Raw genomic sequence first — 22,602 nt, forward strand, 5'->3', positions numbered from 1 at the left:
CAAGGGGGTTTTTGTTTGTTTTTTTAGGTCAAGTAATAGGCAGGTAACACCTTTCAGAAGTGAACCTATCACAGTCAACATAGAACAGTCTTCATTTGAAGACTATTAAACTCCATTGAGCGAAGAAGTAAGTTTGGCAAAAAGGTGTAAAAAGACTTGGATGTCTGTGGTTTACAGACCTGGCAATGTGTACTCATATAACTATGGTTCTCCTCCATATACAGAAGGCCAATATGAAGCCAAGAATTCCAAACCAAAAGGCAAATGTTCAGAAAGCATTTTGTTTTTCTTTAATAAATCGGTTAGAAATGTCAGTCTTCTTAGGACATGCACAATACGGATAACTTTGAGGTCAACCTTTTGTAAGGAGCAATATGATTTGAACTTTAGAACAACACTGCAATGAACATCTTCACAAGGTATTGCTTGTCATTTTGAAGCAAATTTTAAGGTGCTTTAAGGAAATAATTCTGTAGTGAGCCAAGAAATATGGGACCTTATTTAAAAAAAAATAGAGAAGCATCCTGGCTCCACAACTGACGACAAAGTTTGAAAATGTGACCTTCTCCTCCATAACAGCCTAAAATTCAAGAGCTAGATGAGCACACCATCACCCCACATGCAGAAGTACTGACTAACTAAATTTTGGATGTCTAACTGAAATTTGGATGTCTAGTTTAGGTTGTTCGGATTTGGCTATACCAAAACAGCAGATAAATTGGTTTTGTAGGTTTTGTAACTGATAAATACATTTTAATCCCCCTCCTCCCAATTTCCAGACATGAACAACAGAAACAAGTAGTAGATTATTGCACAGAGCTTCTCTGACAGCTCATAGACTGAATTCTTGCCTAGTGAAGGGGGTCAAAAGCTCAAAGCTTTCCTGAAATTTTGAGGGGAATGGAAGAGCACTAGCATAATTGTCTAGAAAAATAAAGTTGGTAGATCATGCACATTCAACTTGTTCATCCCAGAAATGCTGAATGGGCCAAACTGCTGTAACCTCTGCTGGAAATCCAGATCCCAAAGAGCTTTAGACTTAAGGATGCTTAGGACAAGTGCTAAACCACATGCACTATTTAGATGGATTGTTATTAGCAGAAGCATTTCCAGTGTGCAGTACTGCTAGCCCATCAGTCCTCTTATTCAAGAGAACAGGGTCTTTAATTCCACTAATTTATTATTGTTTATTTCTGCCATCAGGTCTATAATGCTGATAGACATAAGTATTAATATTTAGATAAAAATGAGTCATGCTAGTGAAATCGTTGTGGCTAAATAGAAAAAAACAAGAAATCAATTGTTTGGATTTTCTTTTTTTTTCTATTATCATCTCACCTGCCTGATTTGAGAGAATCAAGAGAACTAGATTCTTCTGATCTTGTACAGGAATATACAGCTGCACTTGAAATAGTATTGCACTTTTATAGCTGAAGAAAAGAGTGCTAGAAACACAAGGTCTCTGGTAATGAAAATGTTATGATTCGTGGGATTCTTTCCTGCTGGCAAGTAAAACTTGAAATATCCCATACAAATTCACCCACAAGCTCATCCACCCATGATGAAAATAACTTTAATTCTTGGTCATTGCAAAGGTGGTATACAAACAGTTACAATTTCATGGATGCCTAAATATTTGGCAACAACATAAGACCCTTCTTTAGTTGCTTGCTAGCCAGCCTGTCAATACTTACAGTTAAGATTGTACAGCACTTATTCAAACAAAAATGCTGAACTCCTTAGGGAGCAAATCTAAATATAACTCATGTAGACAAGTCCTATAATCTCTGAACATCAGGCCTACACTAGAATGGACTATGTCCATGTATACTTAAATAATGTGAAGTAACCTGGAGCTTATGAATAATTACACAGCAGTGTAAAACACACCTTGACATGTTACTTGTGTTGTGTTCAATTTTATTTCTTGCCATATTGCAGAGTTAAAATCTTAATTAAAATATTTTTAATAATCGCTATAGAATCACATTTTCTCTGGGATAAGTTCATCAGTCTCTCTTGGCCCCCTGCTCATATGTTACAATTAATAACCTGTTTGTCAGCTGTTTGAGGGTTTTTTTTTAAGCCTAATGAAAGCAGCCTATTGTATTTTGAATCTGTTCTTTCCTAAGCTACTTTCTACATTAAAAAAAATAATAGTGAAAAAAAATTAATGTACATGTTTGTAGAGAACACTAAGGAACGTTTGTATCTCTTCCTATAATAATTTCAGAACTGTTTGATCTTGCAGACCTCCTGTTCTACCACTGCAAGAACAAAAGGAGCAGATGTGCCAGGATTTGTTCCTTGATTATTTTTCTTTCTCTTGAGCACATTGAGATCAATAGAATACTTCACATTTCCTTAACTGACTTTGGGTCTCTCACCACCTTAACTCTACAATTTGCTTTGGAAATTCAAGAGAAAAGATAAAAATCTAGTGCAAGATTAGCATCCAGGGACGACCTTTCTCTTGAATCAGAAAAGTAATTATAAAAGCTAAAGGGAAAGAGTACGCAATGAATATCTGTTCACCTGGGATTCGAGTCACCACTGTCAATTCATGTACTTTTATTTATCTTTTGGATTTGGTGGACAGATCACTTGCTTGAGAAGGAATTGGCTGGATGGTTGCACTCAGAGAATTGCGGTAAGTGGCTCAATGTCCACGTGGAGACTGGTGGCAAGCGGTGTTCCTCAGGGACCAGTGCTAACATCTTGGTAGGAGACACGGACAGTGGGATTGAGTGCAGCCTCAGCCAGTCTGCAGACGACACCAAGCTCAGTGGTTCAGTTAACATGCTAGATGATCTTAAAGGCCGCTTCTAACCCAAACCATCCTAGGACTTTTGCCTTCTAGGATTTATGCCTCCCAAAACATTTAGGGCCTTTTTTCTGATCCTGATTCCCACTCTTAGAGGTGATAAAGCTAGAGGGAGAAAAAACCATCCTTGTAATTTTAATTCCTTAAAGCTTCTCAGGAGGCAGAGAATCCTGACCTTCTCCCTAACTATATGATACTGTGCAGGTACCAGTCTGCAGGTAGATCAGTTAAAATGCAGTGCAATGGAAGAACTCCACAATTGAGATAACAGCTGCAGTGATATATATAAATTAGCAAAGACTGGAGAGGTGTTTCATGAAGGACACATGCATCAAATTAACTCCTAGAATGCTGACCATCATCAGCTCCTATCAGTCCAAAATGAAAAAGAAAATAACTCTAATAGTTAGGCCCTAATCACTTGCAGGGAAAAAAGTCAATATTTATATATTTGAATACCTATTAGACAAGGGTAAATCTCCCAGTACAAATTCTCAAAGGATTGTTTTTAACTGGGACATTTCCAGTATATTAGGGTGATATATTATGATTTGCTCTTATTGATCTAGTTCACATATATAGACAGTTATGATAAAAAGAGTCAAGGGTAAGCTCTGAAACGAGACAGTGGAAGGCAGCTGAGGTTAAGGGGCTACTCTCAAGAAGTTTCAGCTGTTGTATTTTTCCCCCAGCCTTTGTTAAAAGAGGAGCTAAAACCTCCGCCACCTTCAGAGAAAATTTTATTTTTAACCATATGGTCAAGACAAGCTGTTGAAGAAAAATACACACTTGCTCCAGAAATAATCACTGCTTAATTGGAAAAAAAAAAAAAATCACTGCTTAATCAAAAAATGGTAGTAGTTTTATTTCTAATGGAAAATTTGATATTCAACTTGCTTGCCAAAATATTTGTGAAGACCCAACCCACATTATTGTTCACAAAGAATAATTCACACATGTTGGCTGTGATAGTATCTGGTACACCCAGTTCTGTCAACAGCATGGTCTAATTATGTTTTATGAGACCCACATTCTGACCTGTATGAGTTTATGAAAACTTCTTGAAAAGCTGCATGCTGAAAAAGACCACTGAGTAATTAGATGTGGGTAAATAAAGTAAACACAGAAAGGATAACTTTTTTTTTTTTTCCCCTGACATGAAGAACAACCTCTTCCTTATGACCAGAATAGACCATCTACATTTACACTGTAACTAATGAGCAACTGTTGACACAGTGCCACAGAAAAAAGACAAAAAAACTAGATGGGCAACCAAATCTTTTTCCTATAGTCAGATCTGTTTTTAAAAAGCTACCAAATACATTGTTTAACAATTCCTAATCGTCTTAGAGCAACGTGCTTTGCAAACCTTTTACTTTCCAAATGACTTCCAAGTGTCCAGGGCTGTAGTTTTATCACATCACACATGTGAAAACAATTATTTGCTGGTTCAGTATGACTGACTAACCTGTACTAACAAAGTCCACACTAAAATCCTGCCATGCTTTCTTTTGGTCAATGTTTTGAAGTGGGAGGAAAAGGGATTCTTTTATGCCACTATCTAAAGACAACTTGTACATAAAGCCAAAACATTTTGATTTGAAGAAAAACAAATGCCATGTCTCATGATTCTTATTCTGTAGTGCTGGAAGATAAACATAACTAGTTCCAGTAACAAAGCATTGTCTTTCCATTACCTATTGTAAATAACACATTTGCTTACTCAGGGCACAGGAGCAGGACGACACATATGCTTGACAGTGAAGAAAAATGTGTTCGCGCTCATTATTCTGGAGACTGTGCAAGTATATTTCTTAAAAAACTGCTGTGTTTCTTAGATTCTTATCTTTTATTCTGGAATGAACAGGACAGCTTGTAGCATATGCCACCAGCTTTGGTTCTGCCTGAGCATTTTTAAAGGCAGAAACTCAAGTTATCAATTAAATGATGAAAGGAAGCATTGATACACAGGCCTGAAGATAGTTGAAGCAGTGCTGAAATCTGCTTTGCACTGATTTTCTATGGTGTGTACTACTGTGGATCTTACTGGAGCAATATTATGCTACAGTGGAAGGTAATGCAGAAACAGGTGATCTGCTGTGTTACACAGGAGAAAATCTGTGCCAGACAGAAGATAGTCTTAATATTTTATTTGTCTGACTCTAATTCTGCAATTTGCCATTTAAATCAAATATTCATTTATAAAGATGTCATAAATAAGGATGTCTCAGAGGGATGTACTCAAGATCAACAAGGCAACAAGGTGACACATCAAGCGCACCACGTTTATTAAAGAGTCAGAGTCCTTTCTTTACACCACCATGAGTATTTTCCTCCCCGATCTGGCACGTCTGTAACTCACCCAGTGTAATCATTCCAGAAAATGACATCTGTTTTCTACTTTCATAACAGAAGAAAGCACTTTCCTAGCTGAGAGGAGGGCACTTTCTTCCCATCAAGATACTTTCAGAACGTTCCTTTCTGCAAACAGGAGAGGGAAGTGCCTGTCCTATACCCTCAAGCTGAAACCATTTTTTGAGGAATTTGGATCTGTATAAATTGAGAGAGGCAAGCTCAGTGTTACCCAGCCACACAAAGACCACTGTACCTCACCTGCAACAGTGAAGATCAAATGCTATGAAGAATCTTGCAGTTGAAGTGTCCTCATATTACAAGGACTGTCAAAACAAAAGTCACTTTCTCAAATGCAATTAGATATCTACAGATGCAAGTCAGCATTAAGTGATGATTTCCAAAGCATAGGAGGTGCTTAGTTGGTTCTGGCTTTACATCCTTAAATGAATACTGTGATAACCTTCAGGTGGTGACTAATACCTGTGACAAAGCTATTTCTTGGCAATAGAACTGATCTTTTCCTTAGAGAAACTTTGCAAGTGTTTATCCACACATCCCATCATTCCATGGAAGAGGTATGAGGCTGCATCATATGCAGCCAGCTAGGTAGACAGAATGCTATTGGAGATACCAGGAACAACAGTCAGTGGAGAGTTTATGGTGCGCAGCACCTTGAAAGACCATAGAAGATAAAAGCATGAAACTCAAATCAATACTGAAGAAATTTTCTGCTCATAAAAGCAACTAGTGATCTTGTGGATATATTCACTTGACTCGCTTTTAAAGTTGAAACATGAATATTTTTTACAGTTATGTAAGGAACATTCATGTAAACTACAAACCTGTTAAATATTCTACACACGTTATAGTGCCAGAGGCCAGATGTAGCTTTTTCCCCCCCCCCCAGGTGGAAAATTACCCCTAAAGTAGAAATAAGTTGACCCTTATTTCTTCACAACATCCTATGAGGTAGATAAGTTCTGTAATATCTTTTCAGAATGGGAAACAGAGATAAAAAGTAGTAAATTGACCTGCCTGAGGTTGTACAGCACATCCAGAAACAAAAACTTGGGTCATGATCATAGATGTGTCCACTACAACACAAGGCCTTACATCCCAACTTCATCTTCAAGGCTAAATAAACATTCATACACAATGACAAGATACACCTAGTCCAACATTAATTTTTTGACTGACTTTTGCTTCAGAAGTTACATGAATAGGTGCTACAGTTTTGTCACAGGACCTGGATTCTAAAGTACACAATCAGCACAAGCCCTGTCATTTGCACCCCTTATTGTTTGCAAGGCCTTCAATTAGAGCCTCTCTCTTGGCTTGTTTCCACTTCAAAATTCTACAGTTATTAAATGAGATGAATCCAGGACCTTTTCCAGTAGGTGTGAAGTCCTATGCTCGACCAGTCATTTCCTAGCTGGCACTAACAAAACCTGTGAAACCACATCTACCTGGAGCCCATGGAGGAAAGATTCTTGACCCTACCAGTGCAAGGAACACACAGCCAACATAATTGCTCAAGACTTCAACAGAATCATAACTAGCATGGCATCACATTATCCTGACTCTTGATAATGGCGTCTAAACGCACTGAGATCTGGGAATGAAAACAAGGTGATGAAAAACATTTGCATGCTGACTTGGAGACAGCTCACCACAAGGTTGAATCCAGATTAAAACATAACAGACTTTACCCTAAATAAGTGACACTGGGAATTTCTTTGTACAGCTGCTGACTTGTTGATATGTAGCAGTTAATGAATTGTCAGCTCTTAACTGGGTCCAATGACAATGATTTACAGATACATACCAGTGATAAAATAGTCCAAACTATTTGATACGACAGCTTACCCTCTTTTTATTTCATAAGTTAAATAAATTCTAACTCTTGACCTTGGGTGAAAATGCAGTGAATCACTTGATCATACTTATGATCCAAACATACCATCCTTAGGGTTGCATAATTAAACAGCACATTTGTCTCCAGCATGACTGTAATGAGTTGGTCCATACTTGATCTGATGTGTGACTCCCAGAAGGTAGCATCTAGCACTGGATCTGAAACAGTGACAAGGCTCTATGTTTCGGCAACAGGAAGTAGGATTATGGGGACTTTCCTTGTATAACATGAATTCTTCATTGCTCACTGATTAGTTGTGCTGTTTGCCCATGTTGGGAATGTGTCCAGCTCAAATATAGGTCTTCCCCACGTGTTGATTGCCAGTGTGACACAGAAGACTCCAATGATGTTCATTACTATTCCAGACCTAACCTAAAAGGATGAAAGTTCAAACCAACAACAACATAACAGCACAGCAAGTTATAGCAAGGCATATTCATTAAAAAAAAAAAAAAAAAAAAAAAAAAAAAAAAAAAGAACAAGGAAAGAAATAGTCAAAGCACAGAAACAGCCACAGTACCCACTGCCCTATGTTCTTGCTTAGATAGAAATACCAGGGAACGCACTGTCCAAAGCTACTGAATGCTTGCTGTTCAACAGGTCTAGGAGATTTAGTAGACTTTCAAGAAGCTGCTCATATTAGTTAAAGAGTAGCTTCCATGCCCTTCAAGATTTCAGTTAGAAAACTGATAATGTTTGGATGTTCAGCACAGAACCTGGTACTGTACAACCAGAAGACCAAAGTACAGGGTGACTGGACTTGTTACCTTTTACTTTCAGGTCTTTTATTTATCTTTGCAAAAGCCCCAGAAGACACTGGAAAGCACCAGCCACATTTTAATGCTTTGGTGTTTAAGAGACACTTGTCAGCTTTGACTTTTCAGTTGGACTAGAGAGTATGTCTGCCAAAGTCTGTGAGAAAGGTAATATTGCTGCAGAGACACCAATCCTTACAGTAGTAAAGAAAAGGGCATAAGTTATTAGTTACAGCCCATAAGAGTGCTCAGGTACTTTGTAAATATTAGGACAAGAAAATTAAACTCTTGTCATGTTTCAGGGGAAGTACAATGGAGAACTTCAGACAAGAGACCAGGCAGTTCATCATCTTACCATGTCCAAAACCCGGATGTGGCCATAGGAAAACACTATTGCATTTGGAGGTGTCGCAACAGGCAGCATGAAGGCAAAGGAAGCACTCAGAGTACTTGGCAGCATAACATACAAAGGGTGGATCTTGACAGATACAGCCTGCAACAAAACAAAGACAATTATCATGCTAGAAGTGTTTCAAAGAAAAAGAGAACATCTCCCAAACCTCTAAGACACATAGGTTCAGTTAATTCCCTGGTGTTACATCATCAGAGTAACTTTCAAGCATTTTATTATGGAATCTACATGCACTTAAAGATAACTTTGGTCTCTCTTCCCCACAGTACTTAAAAGAATGCTTGATTCTTTCTTGTTGCTCTACAGTATAATTTGGAGTTCTGGTCAAATTTACCCAGCAATCTTTTCTTTGACCTTGGGTTGCATTTTTAGAGCATTTGCTGGGTTAATACAAGGATGGAACTATAATTACAAAGCATGGGGAGTAACACTTTTAGACAGTACATAAACTTTGTGGGACTCAGAACTGCAGTGACTAGGAGCACAGCACCTTTATTTGGACAATTCTATCTTGATGAAATGACTTGGAAAGTACAGCCACTTTTTTCTAAGTTAAACAACAAAATATCTTATTTTTTTTCCTTCGTGCTTGCATTTCCATTCTGGTTAGAAAAGGCAGCAATTGCAACTGCTTTTATAGCAAAACTTACCAGGTTTTTCCTCCCTAAGGTTTAAAGTTGTTCTTTCTTAATACACAAAATGTATTCCTAATGATCAAGCCCACCACTTTTCATATTCTAGTGTAAATGATGAAGATAAAGGATCCCTCCAAAAGGATTAATAGAAGAAACTGGTGAGTATTTTTTTGCTTTAGATTTTCCAGTTCTGAGTTGATGGCTCAAATATAAAGTGACCAGAAATAATTGATGTAGAGTGAACTATATTAAAAAAGTGACTCTCTCTTCAGTTCCTCCCCAGCCAAGGGGCGCTCCTTATGGCAGGCTTGAAATGGCTTCCCAAGTTAGCTTCTTCCCCCAAGAAGCCAGTATCTCAGGCTTCAGGTGTATGGATAGGACAAACTGGATGAAGTCTGTATTCCTACTGCCCACCTGCTTACAATGTTATAAATATAGCAGTAGTCTTAAAGATATAAATTTGACTCTTTCTACCAACATCAGATAAAATCAATATCTATTAGGGTATGCTGTCAGATAGACTATTTCATTACTGGAATTCAGAGAACAAAAAAAACAAAAATGAGAAAGTAAATGTGATGTTTTGTCACTAGAAACTGTCTGTTTACTTCTGATCAGTCGATAGCATAACAAGATGGAAGCAATCTTACCATGGATGAAAAGACAGGTAGGAAGAGAGTGGCTGTGGCAACATTACTGGTGCATTCAGTGAAGACTGCTATAATAAGGGAAAGTACTGTTGCAATGGACCAGGGTGGAATAGATCCTAATGGAGTCATCTGACGACCCAGCCAACCTGAGAGTCCAGAGTTCTGATAAGAAAAAAAGTATTTTTTTCAGTGAGGTTTAGACTCCCTGGCTCAGGAGCAGAAAACTCATTATGGGTAGTGCTCCTAACAAATAATGCTAAGTGGCTCACAAATTGCATAACTGCCCCTCATGAAAGTTCAATAACCTGTCACAAACACTAAAAGGAATTTCTTGCCAACTGGACAAAACACTCAGCCACGCTTCCCTAATTTTCCTAGAGCCAAAATACTTGTTCATGTTTTGGTTATATATATATATATTTTTACTACATAGAAATAATTATTGCTGAGACTACTGCAAATACTTAATGAATCAGTCACAAGGTTCCTACAATGAATTTTTAATGTTTCTGAAGATAACAAGGCTGTATGAGTATTCTATGTTATGAAAACACAGCAATTGATTCAAAGTGCTTACAGAGCCTTTGACTAGACAGCTTGCAATATTCCAGAACTTTAATAACATAAATATGGTGAATGAATGTAACAGACCAGAGCTTTAATTTACCCCATTGTTTAAGAATTGTCTAGGCACAAAACTTAGACCTGAACAAGAACTTCCCCAAAGCATGACACGCTTGATATCTAAGGCTATGACTTTGATGCATCTTAGCACAACAAAGTGGGCTTCTATTTTTTTTAATTTTATTTTATTTTTTAATTCTTATGCTTCTATTTTTTCTAGTCAGGGATGGGATCAGGATGACAATAGAATTAAGAAAGGCTGCTCTCCTTATCTCTGCAGTCAGTGAAGATAAATTAGACAAACCTGATCAGTGCATGCAAGTTCCTGAAAAAGAGGTAGAAATATTCACCTTTTCTCTTATTTTTTGAGAATTTGTATCTACCTCCAAATGCAAACATTTCTACTGAGTTTGCCTTTGGGTGCATGCCCAGTAATACAGGACAGGAAAATAAACCAGGCAAGTCCACCTCTGAGTTAGAGAACAATAAATATCAGAACATACTGCGCTTGCATCAGCCAAAGCAAAACCTCCTCCCAGCAGCAGCACAATGTTCCAGGGCATCTTCCTCTGAACGACATTCCAGTCCAGCAGCGGGGCTGATAAAAATGGCTTCTTAATATCTGAAGTGAGAAATGAAAAGCAGAATAGATTTCAGGAGAGTGAAGCCATTTTGTCTCCAGTTCTTTAAGTTACAAGGGAAAGGTCCAGCAGCAGAGGTATGCTACTGAGAAACCTGCACATGTAAGAGTAAGGATAACACATACAAGCAGGGTGCTTGCCTCAGCCCTGCGCAGGATGTTCATGAAATGAAGTACCCTGAAGAAATGCACACAAATCAGGAGTATGTTTCTACATGTTAGCTGGAATAGGGTAACTTTCACAACATTACAATGCCTCTTTTAAATACCTTCTTCAGTCTGTTCAGTGTCAGACATGCTTGAACTCCAGCCTATGAATTTGGGTTTATTAGCAGGAAGGATGAACAGTAGCAGTGCAATAAACACAGCAGGAGCAGAATCAGTGATATATCTAAAGGAGAAAAGAGAAGATAGCTTAGAAAATAAGACACCTGTCTTCCAGAAAATGGTTGCCTTCCAGCATTGCAATCAGTGTTCCTTGTCTTTCTATTTGGGGTCTATATATTAGCAAAACAGATTGCTAGTTCATGACTCAGGTATCTTAGACCTGCCACAGCACAAACATCATAAATGAAATCAGCATACTATTAATCAAAATCACATATGAAAATGCTTCTGTAGGCAGGGTTACCTCCCTGGGAAGAAGCCAAGACTCAAAGACTGTATTTCAATGATTTGAAAGAAAATTACCTGAAAGATCTTCCTATCACAAGTTTTATGTTCTTAATATGCCACATTACATAACATCAGCTGAAAAAGCTATTCAAAGCAAAGAATTGATTTCCCAGTGGTTTCTATATATGCCATTTTTTAGAGATGATAGTACCAAATACTTGAACACCACAGCTAATTGTAACACATGCAAGGAAAACAGTGACATGTACTTCTGCATAACAGAAATAAGCATTGCAGAATTTTATCTTTCTTTAGGAAGCTCAGCCTGCCCCACGTCTCAGTCTTTAGCCTTCATTGCAATATAAACTGTCAAGTAGTTTGTAGATCTCATGCATGAGAGAAAATCCAGCCCAACAAACACAAATTCAAATATGGTTGGAATGAATGACCTCCCCCCCTCCCTTCCCCCCCCCAGTCAAAACAGAATGTAAGAGAAGGGGAATCTGATTCCCATCCAGGGGAGTATAGGATGAAAAAAAATTCAAAACTTACTTTTCTCCTTCTGGAAAGACCCTGCTAGCCCAGCCTTTTACAAAGCCTGGGTGTCTGGAAAACCACAAGACAACCAGCAATGCAAACATTACGAGGACATTGAATTCAGCATAAGAGATAGGGCCCAATTTCTTCATTTCTGCTTTCAGCACATTGTATGCAGCTTTTTCTTTAGCAGTTCTCACTGTCCCACATCCCCAGCTTTTTTTAAAGCTTTAAGAAAAGGGAGAAGAAAACACTGTAAGCATTAACATACTAGAGGAATTTACCACGCCTTCCACAATGAAGCTGTCCCTTCTCCGGACAGGCACAGACTAAAGCAGAGGGCAGGAACAGATAAATGATAGCAGTGTCAAAGTATTCCACATGCATGTGCCAATTTTCACAGAAAAATGGAGTCCATAAGTCTGTCCAATTTGGTGCAAGCAAGTACGAAAAACTCAGTATTGAATCAAGGGCAGCAACATATAGGCATGCTCTTCATGCTCTGAAATTCTCAGATTTTAAATTCAAAAAGGCAATTCTGTCTGAACATTAACAACATCTTACACTTTTACCTAGTGTGACTCTCCCCAAACATAAAAGGTTTCCAGATTTCAAAAGCTGCTGTGAAATGCAACTGCTCCCAGTTACAGAATGAATAACTCGCTAGTGCTTTTGTTTTATACAGAACCTTGCGAGTGACCTGATCTGCATTAGATGAATGGTTTAAATGGTATGAAGTAGTTAAAAGCTTACTTGAATCCCATGAAAGAGCACTGAAGCCAAAGCCACGCTAACACCAACATCAGAATCATGTTTGGAAAGGCAAACCCAAACCAGGAAGCAAAATTCACGACATCATTATTGTTGGGGTATAATCTGAAAAGAAAAATGTTTTCTGTATTATGTCAAAACAGTCAGTAATCTGCCTTCACTTCACTGTGGTGACAATTAGACGTGTACATTTGGGACAACCATTACTAGTAATCATAGGCAATACTCGCTGCTTAACTGAATAGAAAGGCAGCTCTAGGTTTCAGGATAGAAATTAAATGATACTGGGATAATGTGATAATTTTCCCTACATCCTACTTTAAAGCAGACAGGAGAGCTCATGCTGACATTTTAGGTCACAGTAAGACAAGCACTGCTGAAAGATCTCTCCATCTGGTCATTTATTCCATGATGTGTTTTTTCTTTCCTCCTCCCCCTTCTTAACTAATAGGAAAACAAGAATGTTCTTTTGAAGTTAATAGCTGTGCTTCTGCTCATTTCAGTAGAAGACATAGTTGCTACTTAGCTCAAAAGACTGAAGCCAGAGTTTTATGAACAACTTTCTGTTCTTCCCTACATCTACCCCGGAGAAGAAATAGCAATAGCAAGTTCTCATGTAGGTGATAAAAACCAATGGATAACGTAGCTGCTCCAGTTCAAGCACTCCAGTAGAAAGATGGAACATTGAGCAACCATTGAGGAGTCCACAGAATTTTCACTGCAGAGAAGGTCGCATCTAAATAAATTCCTGCAGCAATTAGATAAATTCATACAGTGGGAAAAGGGTTACTACAAAGGTGTGATGACAGAAGGACCAGCACAATAGAAAAAGTCTATAAAAGAAGGAAAGAAGATCACTTACCCGTATCAGAAGAGTCTGAGTTCACAACAGAAAGCTTCACCAAGGAGAAAACTCCAAAAAGAGACCCTTCCCCAGTGGCAGCCAGCCCTCAAATGAGGTCTAAGAGAGGTGCAGCCAAGCTCCACCCCTTCCTGTCATCCAGGTGAATTGCCTTCACCTGTGCTCCCAGAGCTGACTGGGTCCTTTCCCCAGGTGCTCCATCAGTGGCTGAGGCTGTGACTCAACAGTTCCCATCTTAGAAAAGATTATTTTGTGGATAGCTCCTTTCTTTTAAAACAATATCTATGCGGTTTACTTAGCCTCAGGGAGGAGAAATAATAATACAACATCAGGTAAACTATTTTTACCACTTTTCAGTGTGTTTATGAGAAGACTTCATCATACGTTCTTTTCAAGATCCACACTGCAGTTGCTCTGTTCACGTGCTGCCTTTTACTTGAAAAAGAGGAGGCAGAAGAACCAGTATCTCATATTCAGCCAGCAGTCAATTACCAACAAGTAATTCTAAGTTTCTCAGATCTATCACGCAGCTATCTAAAAAGTGCTAGAGCAGAAAAATATGGCCCATCACTTTACACACATTTCTCATTTTCAGTTCATCAGCTGGTTACTGAATAGTTTGATAACTGAAATGGCTACTATGACTTTTAATGTGTCGGTCACAAAACTGTGTGGCAGTAAAAGTAAAGAAATAGCAAGAGTGACTTACTGATTCATCTGGCCTTTCAATACCATGTTTGGCCCTGTTCCAGTCAGTGTTGCAGTTCCTCCAATGCTGGCAGCATAGCACACACACAGTGTCATTCCCTTACATATACGTTTCTTCATTTTCTTTTCCTCAGAAGATCTGGTGCCATCAGGAACTTGTCCATTGCTTATGACTAAATACAAAGAACATAACTTGCCTCAGGTGCAGTTAGGAAGGTGTAAAGTTCGTGTCAGGTCCTGCAGACTCAGTTCTTCCAGTTTGTGCATGCCAATTATTTTAATTTTAAAACCCCACAGAATACTCCCCAAATATTTCAGAATTATGTTCATGAGGTGCTGAGAAGAAAGATTGATAATCTGGCTCTACGTGATCCAAGGATGCTGTTGCCCATCTTGGTGCCACAGTTTCTAAGCAGCAATTTCCTATTTCACAGAGAGGCTTACCATCACCCAGAAACTGTAGTCATGAGAATCCTTTCAATACCACAGTAAGAACTCAAGCAGTTTAAGCAGCTGCAAATATGACAGAAAAAACAAACAAACAAACAAACAAACCAAAAACCAACCAACCAAAAAAAACCCCAAAAAACAAAACAAAACAAAAAAACAAAAAACGAAACAAAAAAAAAACCGAAAACCCAAAAACCAAAACCACCCCAAACATAATTCTGGCCTGGCACAAACTGTTTAGATCAATGTGAAATTTTGCTGCTGTGCCCACTCTGCTCTGAGATTAACAATTTCATCCTTAAGTCTGACTGAGTGAGACAACGAATGTGTAGCAATTACAAATAATTTAACAATAGCCAAGGGTATTCTTCATTCAAATTTGTTGCTTTCATTGCATGTTAGATGGAAATAAAGTAGCAAAGCCAAGTAGTTCCTTCTAAGTGCACAGAAATCCAGCAAAATTATTAACTCTAGTCTAAGTGCAGAAGTTTTTGAGACTCAAAAATAAACACTAAAAACAGCTAGGCAAACTTAATTATGTTAATACAACTGTTTGGAAGCTAGCAATGACAAAGCCTGAAGAGTACTCTCTGACCTATTAGTATTTTCTTGACTTGCATGAGTTACATAAACACATGCAATTGTGCCTGAGCTTTGCACAATTGTGCATTCTCCCTTCACTAGTGAGGCAAGACATCACACAACCAAAAAGCAGAGATTGCTGTTGTATCTCAGCTATCTTCCAAAGTCCAAACAAATATGGCAATTGAGTCAATATCATAACAGGGCAATGACTGGCACACGTGAACTGCCTTATACACTGCATCTTCCACAGACATATAATCCTTTCGTCCCAGGCAGAAGGTTTGAAGTGTGGGACATGGTATTCACTACCAATCTCTGAACTCATTCTTGTACACAGTCTCACAGGGAATCATGGCTGATCAAACTACTAATTCCATGAAATCACGTCCATGAAAATCACCAAAACATTTCTCCCTTCTCTGAAAGAGAAAGGCATCACAGATTGATTTTTAATAGTATTTAATAATATAGCCCTCTGTACTTGCACAACAGAGCAGTGAAATTGGAGAAACTCAATATGTGAGCTCTGAGTGTAACAAATTCAGTAGAATCAGTTCATTCCTTTAGCAGGCCCTTACCCTGCACTGGAGTGGGATCTGATGCATTCTTTTCCTCCAGCTCAATCACTGTATTTGTTTGGCCAGTTGCTTGTTCCATCATGGTCACATCATTTTCTGTGTTGTCCATTTGATCCAGGACAGCCTGAACAATGGGAACCATCATAGCAGTGGTTGCTGTGTTACTTATCCACATGGACAGGAAGGCAGTGACTACCATAAACCCCAGCATGAGGCTGAAAAGAGAGAAACAAGCAGAGGAGAAAGGAGGAAAAAATAGACACTGCTAGGCTTTGTAGTTACTTTAATTTAGAGAGCAGAGTCCAGACAGGGATGTGTGTAGTCTCTGATAATACAAAGCAGAGACAGATTCCCTTCTAGCTCTGCCGTCTTCATTGAAAGAATTCAAGAAAGGCATTTAGCCGCTTGATCTATGCATGATTAAGTCTGCACCACCTTGTTCCCAGTAGAAAAAAAACACAGAATTTATCCAGATTAAAATAAAATGAAATGGCAGCTCTGTGAACTATACTGAAGTGAAGTGAACTATAAAACTGTGTTTCTTTCCTGCCTATTGTCATTGTGACTGAAAACTGCTTTTGCATCTTGTAAACTTGGCTTTATCTATAGATGCAAATTAATGGATACTGGATGCTCTCCACCACCACCACCTTTGCAACACTTCTGGCTGTGTAACTGGCATCACTTAAGCATGACAGAAGGAGCACATGGCTTTTAGGTGAGGACCATATCTCCATTCACACAGATGTTGGTGGTAATGCTGCCTCAGTGATGACTTCAAGTCATGATAAAAAGATTTCATAGGAACTGTAAATGCCAGCACACACAATAATAGATCGGTTGGGTAGCAACAATACAGATGAAACCATAGCCTTGTGGTTGTACAGAGATTCAGCCTAAAACAAAAAGGAAGAGAAAGATTTATCTCACCTGTCTTCAGACAGGAACAAACAGGTATTTGGATTCCACTCAGATACTTACTGCTTCGCAGTTGATAAGAACTTCTTGTGCATGAATCATCTGCCCTACTATAGACAAGCCTTTTTGACTATACAGACAGTCTAGCTATTTGAATCAGAAATAAATGCTTGTGTTTTGAAAACTGAATTCCACTCAATAATCTTATCCAAGAATCAAACTATGGACCCAAGAGGAAATGTGAGAGACTGTAGAGATTGCAGCTGGTATAAAAATGAAAGTATTTTCATGCCATTCAAGTCAGCTGTCACAGGCACCCTACCATTATTATGTTTTTGCATAAAGGGCAAATTAACTGATCCTGCAGAAGATTTCACCTCTGGAAACTCTGTACAAGCGGAGCAAAAGAGCTTCTTGGAACTTCTCTCCTGTGCTGACTCTCAAACATCATACCTAGGTCTCTGCTAAACTGACACAGGTAAAGAAGAGCTAATGTAACATTCTTACAGTGCAGGCTTCACCCCAACTATCAGCAGGACTCTCAGCGCAATCCTTTTGTGAAGATTCCACCGTTCAACAGAAATTGCAACTATCAGCCCTCCAACAAAGAGCATATTTGTGTCATTTAGATACTGCAAGCACACCTGTAAGACAAAGAAGATAGATCAGAAGATCAAATCTTGTCACTTGCTAGTTTCACTAGTATTTCCTGCCTTCCTCTCAAAGCCATTTAGTGCACCAGGCTTCACCCCAACATTGTCAGAAAGAGCAGTGGCCTTAGAACTGCCTCCAGATTCCGGAATTCTTGATTCTCTTTTTAAGTGCTGAACAGCACTAAAGATACCAGAAATGCCAAATTCCAAAATAGATTTCCCAGAACTTCTAACAGCCTCACCCATCCTAACTATTGCTGGCCAATAGTAAACCTGGGCTACAGTACCTAAATGTAGTGTCTCTCGCTCAGGCTAAAGCACTACTCTTCCACTAGCACAAACAGCCAATTATCCTTTAGCAGCGTGAGCTTCAGAGGGGACACAGTGTACTTGCTGGCACTGTACTGTCTACCCTGCCAGGGGAAGTTTGCCTCATGCATTCTGAAATCTCCCAGAAGATGTTAGCAATGCTCTCCAACTGGGTGGGTTATGAACATACAAACTCCTGGCACTATTGGGATGTTTTCCATCAGGATCCATGCCCAGAGGACGTTTCTCTCTACCACCACAAGCCCCACATCCTTAATATTTTGGGAAAGTACATATTCGGTTCAGCATCTTCCCATACCAGAACCCTGCTCAACATGTTCAAAAACAGCCCCAGAAATTGAGTGCTTTCCTATCAGTGAGGGATCAGATCAATGGATATCCTTTTATCAGATATGGATGGAGTAAGAACTGTTGCTTACTGATTTAGAGCTCTGAACTCCAAGCAGAGGGAAAAATACAACTGGCATTAGGGAAGTAACAGCCAGTGGGATAACTTCAGTGCACCAGTACACAGCCATGATGATGATGATATATGCGCATTTGGCTTCCTGCAATATAATGGAAGACATTTAAGTACAGAAAACTATTCTTACAGATGAGAAAAACACTGCTATCTCTTCCAAGGGGAAACAAAGATTCAATTGTCTGTAGCTTAACAAGTTACACAGAAATAGGTAGCAAGGACACAAAGAATTAAACTTGTACATTTTAAGTCTTGCTCAGAATTCAGTTGCATAAAAAGTCTTTTTGACCACCGTGTGTTTTCTAATGCCTTTAGGTAAAATGTAGGGCAAGAAAAAAAAAACAAATCTTCCACAGCTAGGTAAGTACAGTTTGCAGTGTGCAATTACCTCTTGGCAGTTGAGGTAAGCAAATTTCACACCCAGGTGCCAAGAATTTCTAACGGTGTTTAAGATTTGGGCATTTCTATTTTTAGTAACCTATTTTTAAATGGATGCTAATAGATGAGTATTTCCTAGTATAGGTGAGAAGACTGACTGACATTCAGATGTATTTGAAGTGTGTCTTAGTAATACACTTGAACCCAGAAACTCACTGAACAATTTAGAACTATAACTCTTACCATTTAGAATTCTTAACTTTTTTTTTTTTGAGTAGTTAAGGATATATGAGATATTAACTTGCTTTCCCAAATCATACTGTGTTTATCTAATAAGGGATCTAATTCTCTAATAAGTTATCTAGTAAGAGGATTCCCTCATCCTCTGCTGTAACACGACTCTTTATACCATTGGTCACACATTTCTCTAACCTAGGCTTCCTTGTTTTGTACTTTCTTGTTAATTGTTAGGAGAAGCAAGCATTCATTAGCCTACAGTAAACAATGTTTTAAAGCTTTAGTTAAAGCATTTTGCTCACAGTTTGTTCGTATTTAGGGTACGTGTTTATAGGATCTGATTCTAATGCACAAATGGGACTTTATTGCAAAAATAAATGGTGTTACAGTGATATTTAAAAATTGCTGTAAGGTTGTATTTATAAACAGGGAGGAGTTGAAGAATTAGAAAACAGTCCTTGTAAGTAATTTTTTTTTCAGGTTTAGAGGAGATTAATTACAGGACAAGTTTGGAAATAAATGTTTTATTAGAGACTAGAAGATATCAGACAGATCCTATTTTAATTTCTTTCCTCGATAAATGTGAGGTGAGCTTATGATTGAATTTAAGCTGTACAACAGTAACTAAGTGCAAGAAGATACTGTAGTTTATTTTATAAGATCAAAGACACACAAACTACTCTAGGAGAATATTACTTTAAATAACACAATACAGAAAAAGCTGGTTTTGTACAGTGGAGAGTAAATAATTTACATGAAGTTCAAAAATACAACCATGTTTATAAATTAACTCAAACGTCTACAGCTAGATGAACAGCCAAAGTTCTGAGATTAAATAAGTAGGTGTATCCACATCTATATACATCTGTGATTTATGGGAATAGTGAAAAAATATTTCCTTGGTGTGTCTGGACAGCCCAGAGCAATCACTATGACTAGTTTTCTCACTGAGAGCTGAAAAGCAGCTACTGATGGAAATGGTACTCTCCCATTGTGTAATATTGTAATTTTCCAGATAAGATTGATGACACAATATTCCTACAATTATTGGGAAACTGAAGAGATATTCTCTTTATTTTCTTTTTTCTTTTTATTTATTTTTTTCCAGGAAATTGTCCTAGCATTGATCATAATAGTGCCAAACAGCCAGAAATACCTTTCCTCAAGGCACCAGCATTCAAGTGAAGAGCAAGGTTGTTATTAGACAGGTAAGCCAAAAGGTTTTTCTTTTTTCTTTTTTGTTTGTAAACAGGTTTAAAATACACCTGCATAATGCTCCTCCTGTAGTTTAAAATATATGGATCATTACACCCAGAAGAAAGACTGCATTTAGCCCTAGAATAGCTAAAGCCTTAGTAGGTGAAAATACTGTGAACAGAGGTTTCACATTTTCCCAAGAACTGCAAGGTTTTAAAGATAAAACTCTTGGTAGCTCATTCCAGCTCCATGCTGGTGTAACTGCACTGAAACCAAAGGAGCTATGAGACCCCCCCATCACCAGAGGAAGAGGGATGTGGAGTAATTACATTCAAACTCATCTTATAATCACTACATAACACATAGTGCACGGCCTCCTAGTGCTTCACTGGATGAAGAATGGCACTCAGGAGCATTCTTAAAAGCATCTCAGTGTCTCAGCAGCAGGCCTAAAGAGCCCAGAAGTCCCCCCTTTCAGTCCCCTAACTCCTCACTGACAGTTATTCCTAGATAACCTCGAGTGCAATTCTACACGTCCAAACCAACTATGTATATATATTTATCTCTGGGTCAAAAAGAATTGTACCCAGTTTGCAAGATGGGTTGGGTCTGTGGGAGCCCAGGCTCTGGCATATTCCTTTGGATGAACAAATGGGCATGGAGCTCCTCTTTTGGGCTTCTTATGTGAGCTCCACTGCCTAGCACCAGCACCACTTGAAGATCATTAGGAGCAAAAGCAGTAGAACACATCCCTGAGACCCAGGACTGAGAGGCTAATTGAGCTGTGAAGAAACTCCTCTGAGACGGTGCCAGGAAGGTGCTACTTCAGCGGCCACTCAGGTGGCATTGGAGATATAGCGCCAGGGACCGAACGGGCAGCACTTTACACAGCGACCGCCCGCTCCGGGGGGATCCCCACACGAACCCGAACCGCGCCTGCCTGCCGCGCTGGGTCAGGGGCAGCTGCGGGGCTCGGCCCTGGGGGCCGAGTGTGGGTGGGTTCCTCTGGGGCAGCGGGTCCCCGCTCGGAACCCGCAGGCACTTACCCGCGTGGGCACAGTGATCGGCAGCGGCAGCAGCAGCAGCGGTGCGAGCAAGAGGATGGCGAAGGACCGGTACCTCAGCAGGGGACGTGGGCACGTCGAGGCCATCTTCTGTGGAGAGACGCGGACAGGGCGCGAGCGGCACGGCACCCGCTTCCCGCCGCTTTAAGTAGTGGGCGGCGGGGCCGCAGCGGGAGGGACATGGCGGGGGGCGACGCGACCCGCCCGCGCCCTGACGAGACACCAGGTCCGCCCGTGCCCGGACGGGGCCGGGCTTGCGCAGAGCGGTGCGGACGCGGCCCACGAGCGAGACAGCGGGCGGAGAGATGCCGTCGGGCGCCAGCCCAGCTGCCCTGCCTCGCACCCGCCCCACCAAGTGGGGTCAAGCGGGTCCTGCGGTTCCCCCCTCCCACAGGCAGCCCTGGGGGACGCGAAGCAGGTGTCCGCAGTTCCTGTCCGGCAGCTGGGAGATCTCGGCGGGACCCGGAGCGAGGTCGAATCCACTATGGGGTCCCGTCCATAAAGGGGGGCTTTCCCCTTGCTCCATTCCTCTCAGCAAACAAGGAAAGCAGCTCGATAGCAGTGTTCCAAATTATCGCCCCAACTGGGAGAATGTTCAGGAAAATCTCTCTGTTCGTAGTGCCTGTAAAAAGCCACCAGTGACCACTGATTCTCCTATTGCACGTTACCTGCAGGACCAAATCCTTGCCTAGACTTCTTCAGGTGCTGGATGCACAAGTTGATGGCAAGGGAGGACCATCTCTCATTTACACAGTGGCGGGGAAGGACAGAGCAGAGCTCCCCTGGGGAAATGCAGAGTTAATCCTGCAGTGTGGATCTCCCTAAAACAAAGGCCTGTGCAGGCATGCGTGGTTGTGTTTCATTGCCCATCATTTTATGAGAGATTTTGTGTCCGTGATCTGGGTTAAAAATATCCCAGAAAGGTTAACCAAAAAAGTTATTTTTAAGCTGTATCATTCCAGTGATTAGGGTTAGGGTTAGTTTAGCCTATACAAAATCAGAAGTGACAGCACTACTGAGAGGATGGCAAGCACTGCTGTCATGGTAGAAAGAAATGATTGGAGTGGAGAAGGGAGAGATTGGGCACCAGACAAAGAATTCTTCTGTGATGACAAAAGCCACCTGAGATGGAAAGCAGCAAAGATGACAATTTGATTGTGTGAACTCTGTACAGTCATATCAAGCAGTTACTCTCAGACATAAAGAATTTCAGATTCTACAGCAAGTAATGGGGGAGCTCTGACTATAGATTATGCTATTTGTCTTCTGTTGAGTGGAGGATCTTGAGTGTTTGAAGTTCAAAGCAAGACACTCCAGTGTTACTGTTCTGTTTGTAAAAGCAATGAGTGTTCATTAAGGAAAACAGTAGCAAACCGGATCTGTACAAATTCCAAATATTCAAACTTTTAGCAGCAATCCCACTGGGTTACTTACCAACAGAGAGGA

The 22,602-nt window shown here is 39.8% G+C and overlaps 1 protein-coding gene across 2 annotated transcripts; it reads right to left on the minus strand.

Moving 5' to 3' along the window:
• Positions 1–8: 8 nt before the first annotated feature.
• LOC128083644 (Na(+)/citrate cotransporter-like) lies at positions 9–21,408 on the minus strand. 2 transcript variants are annotated; one of them, XM_052689121.1, is made up of 13 exons: positions 21,139–21,408; positions 18,237–18,365; positions 17,342–17,478; positions 15,917–16,131; positions 14,305–14,476; positions 12,716–12,838; positions 11,978–12,190; positions 11,080–11,201; positions 10,674–10,792; positions 9,547–9,708; positions 8,205–8,342; positions 7,342–7,466; positions 9–7,252 (listed from the first exon to the last, which is right to left on the minus strand). In XM_052689121.1, exons 1-13 carry the CDS (start codon positions 21,241–21,243, stop codon positions 7,159–7,161), a joined length of 1,854 nt encoding a protein of 617 aa, XP_052545081.1. In that variant the 5' UTR covers positions 21,244–21,408; the 3' UTR covers positions 9–7,158. The 2 variants fall into 2 exon arrangements, with proteins under 2 accessions (XP_052545081.1, XP_052545080.1); XM_052689120.1 differs by having other exon boundaries at positions 9–7,466; positions 21,139–21,406.
• Between the last annotated feature and the right edge of the window lie 1,194 nt (positions 21,409–22,602).

The sequence above is a fragment of the Tympanuchus pallidicinctus genome, unplaced genomic scaffold (assembly GCF_026119805.1).
Source record: "Tympanuchus pallidicinctus isolate F22 unplaced genomic scaffold, pur_lepc_1.0 scaffold24, whole genome shotgun sequence".
Taxonomy (NCBI): Eukaryota; Metazoa; Chordata; class Aves; order Galliformes; family Phasianidae; genus Tympanuchus; species Tympanuchus pallidicinctus.

Bases quoted from the DNA above. Each gene is read 5' to 3' on its own strand.
- LOC128083644 (XM_052689121.1), bottom strand. From the start codon at position 21,243: ATGGCCTCGACGTGCCCACGTCCCCTGCTGAGGTACCGGTCCTTCGCC. The intron at 8,343-9,546 runs GTAAGATTGCTT...GTTTTGTTGCAG, and splicing joins TACCTGTCTTTTCATCCATG to GCTGTATCTGTCAAGATCCA. The intron at 7,467-8,204 runs GTAAGATGATGA...TCATCCTTTTAG, and splicing joins ACATCCGGGTTTTGGACATG to GTTAGGTCTGGAATAGTAAT.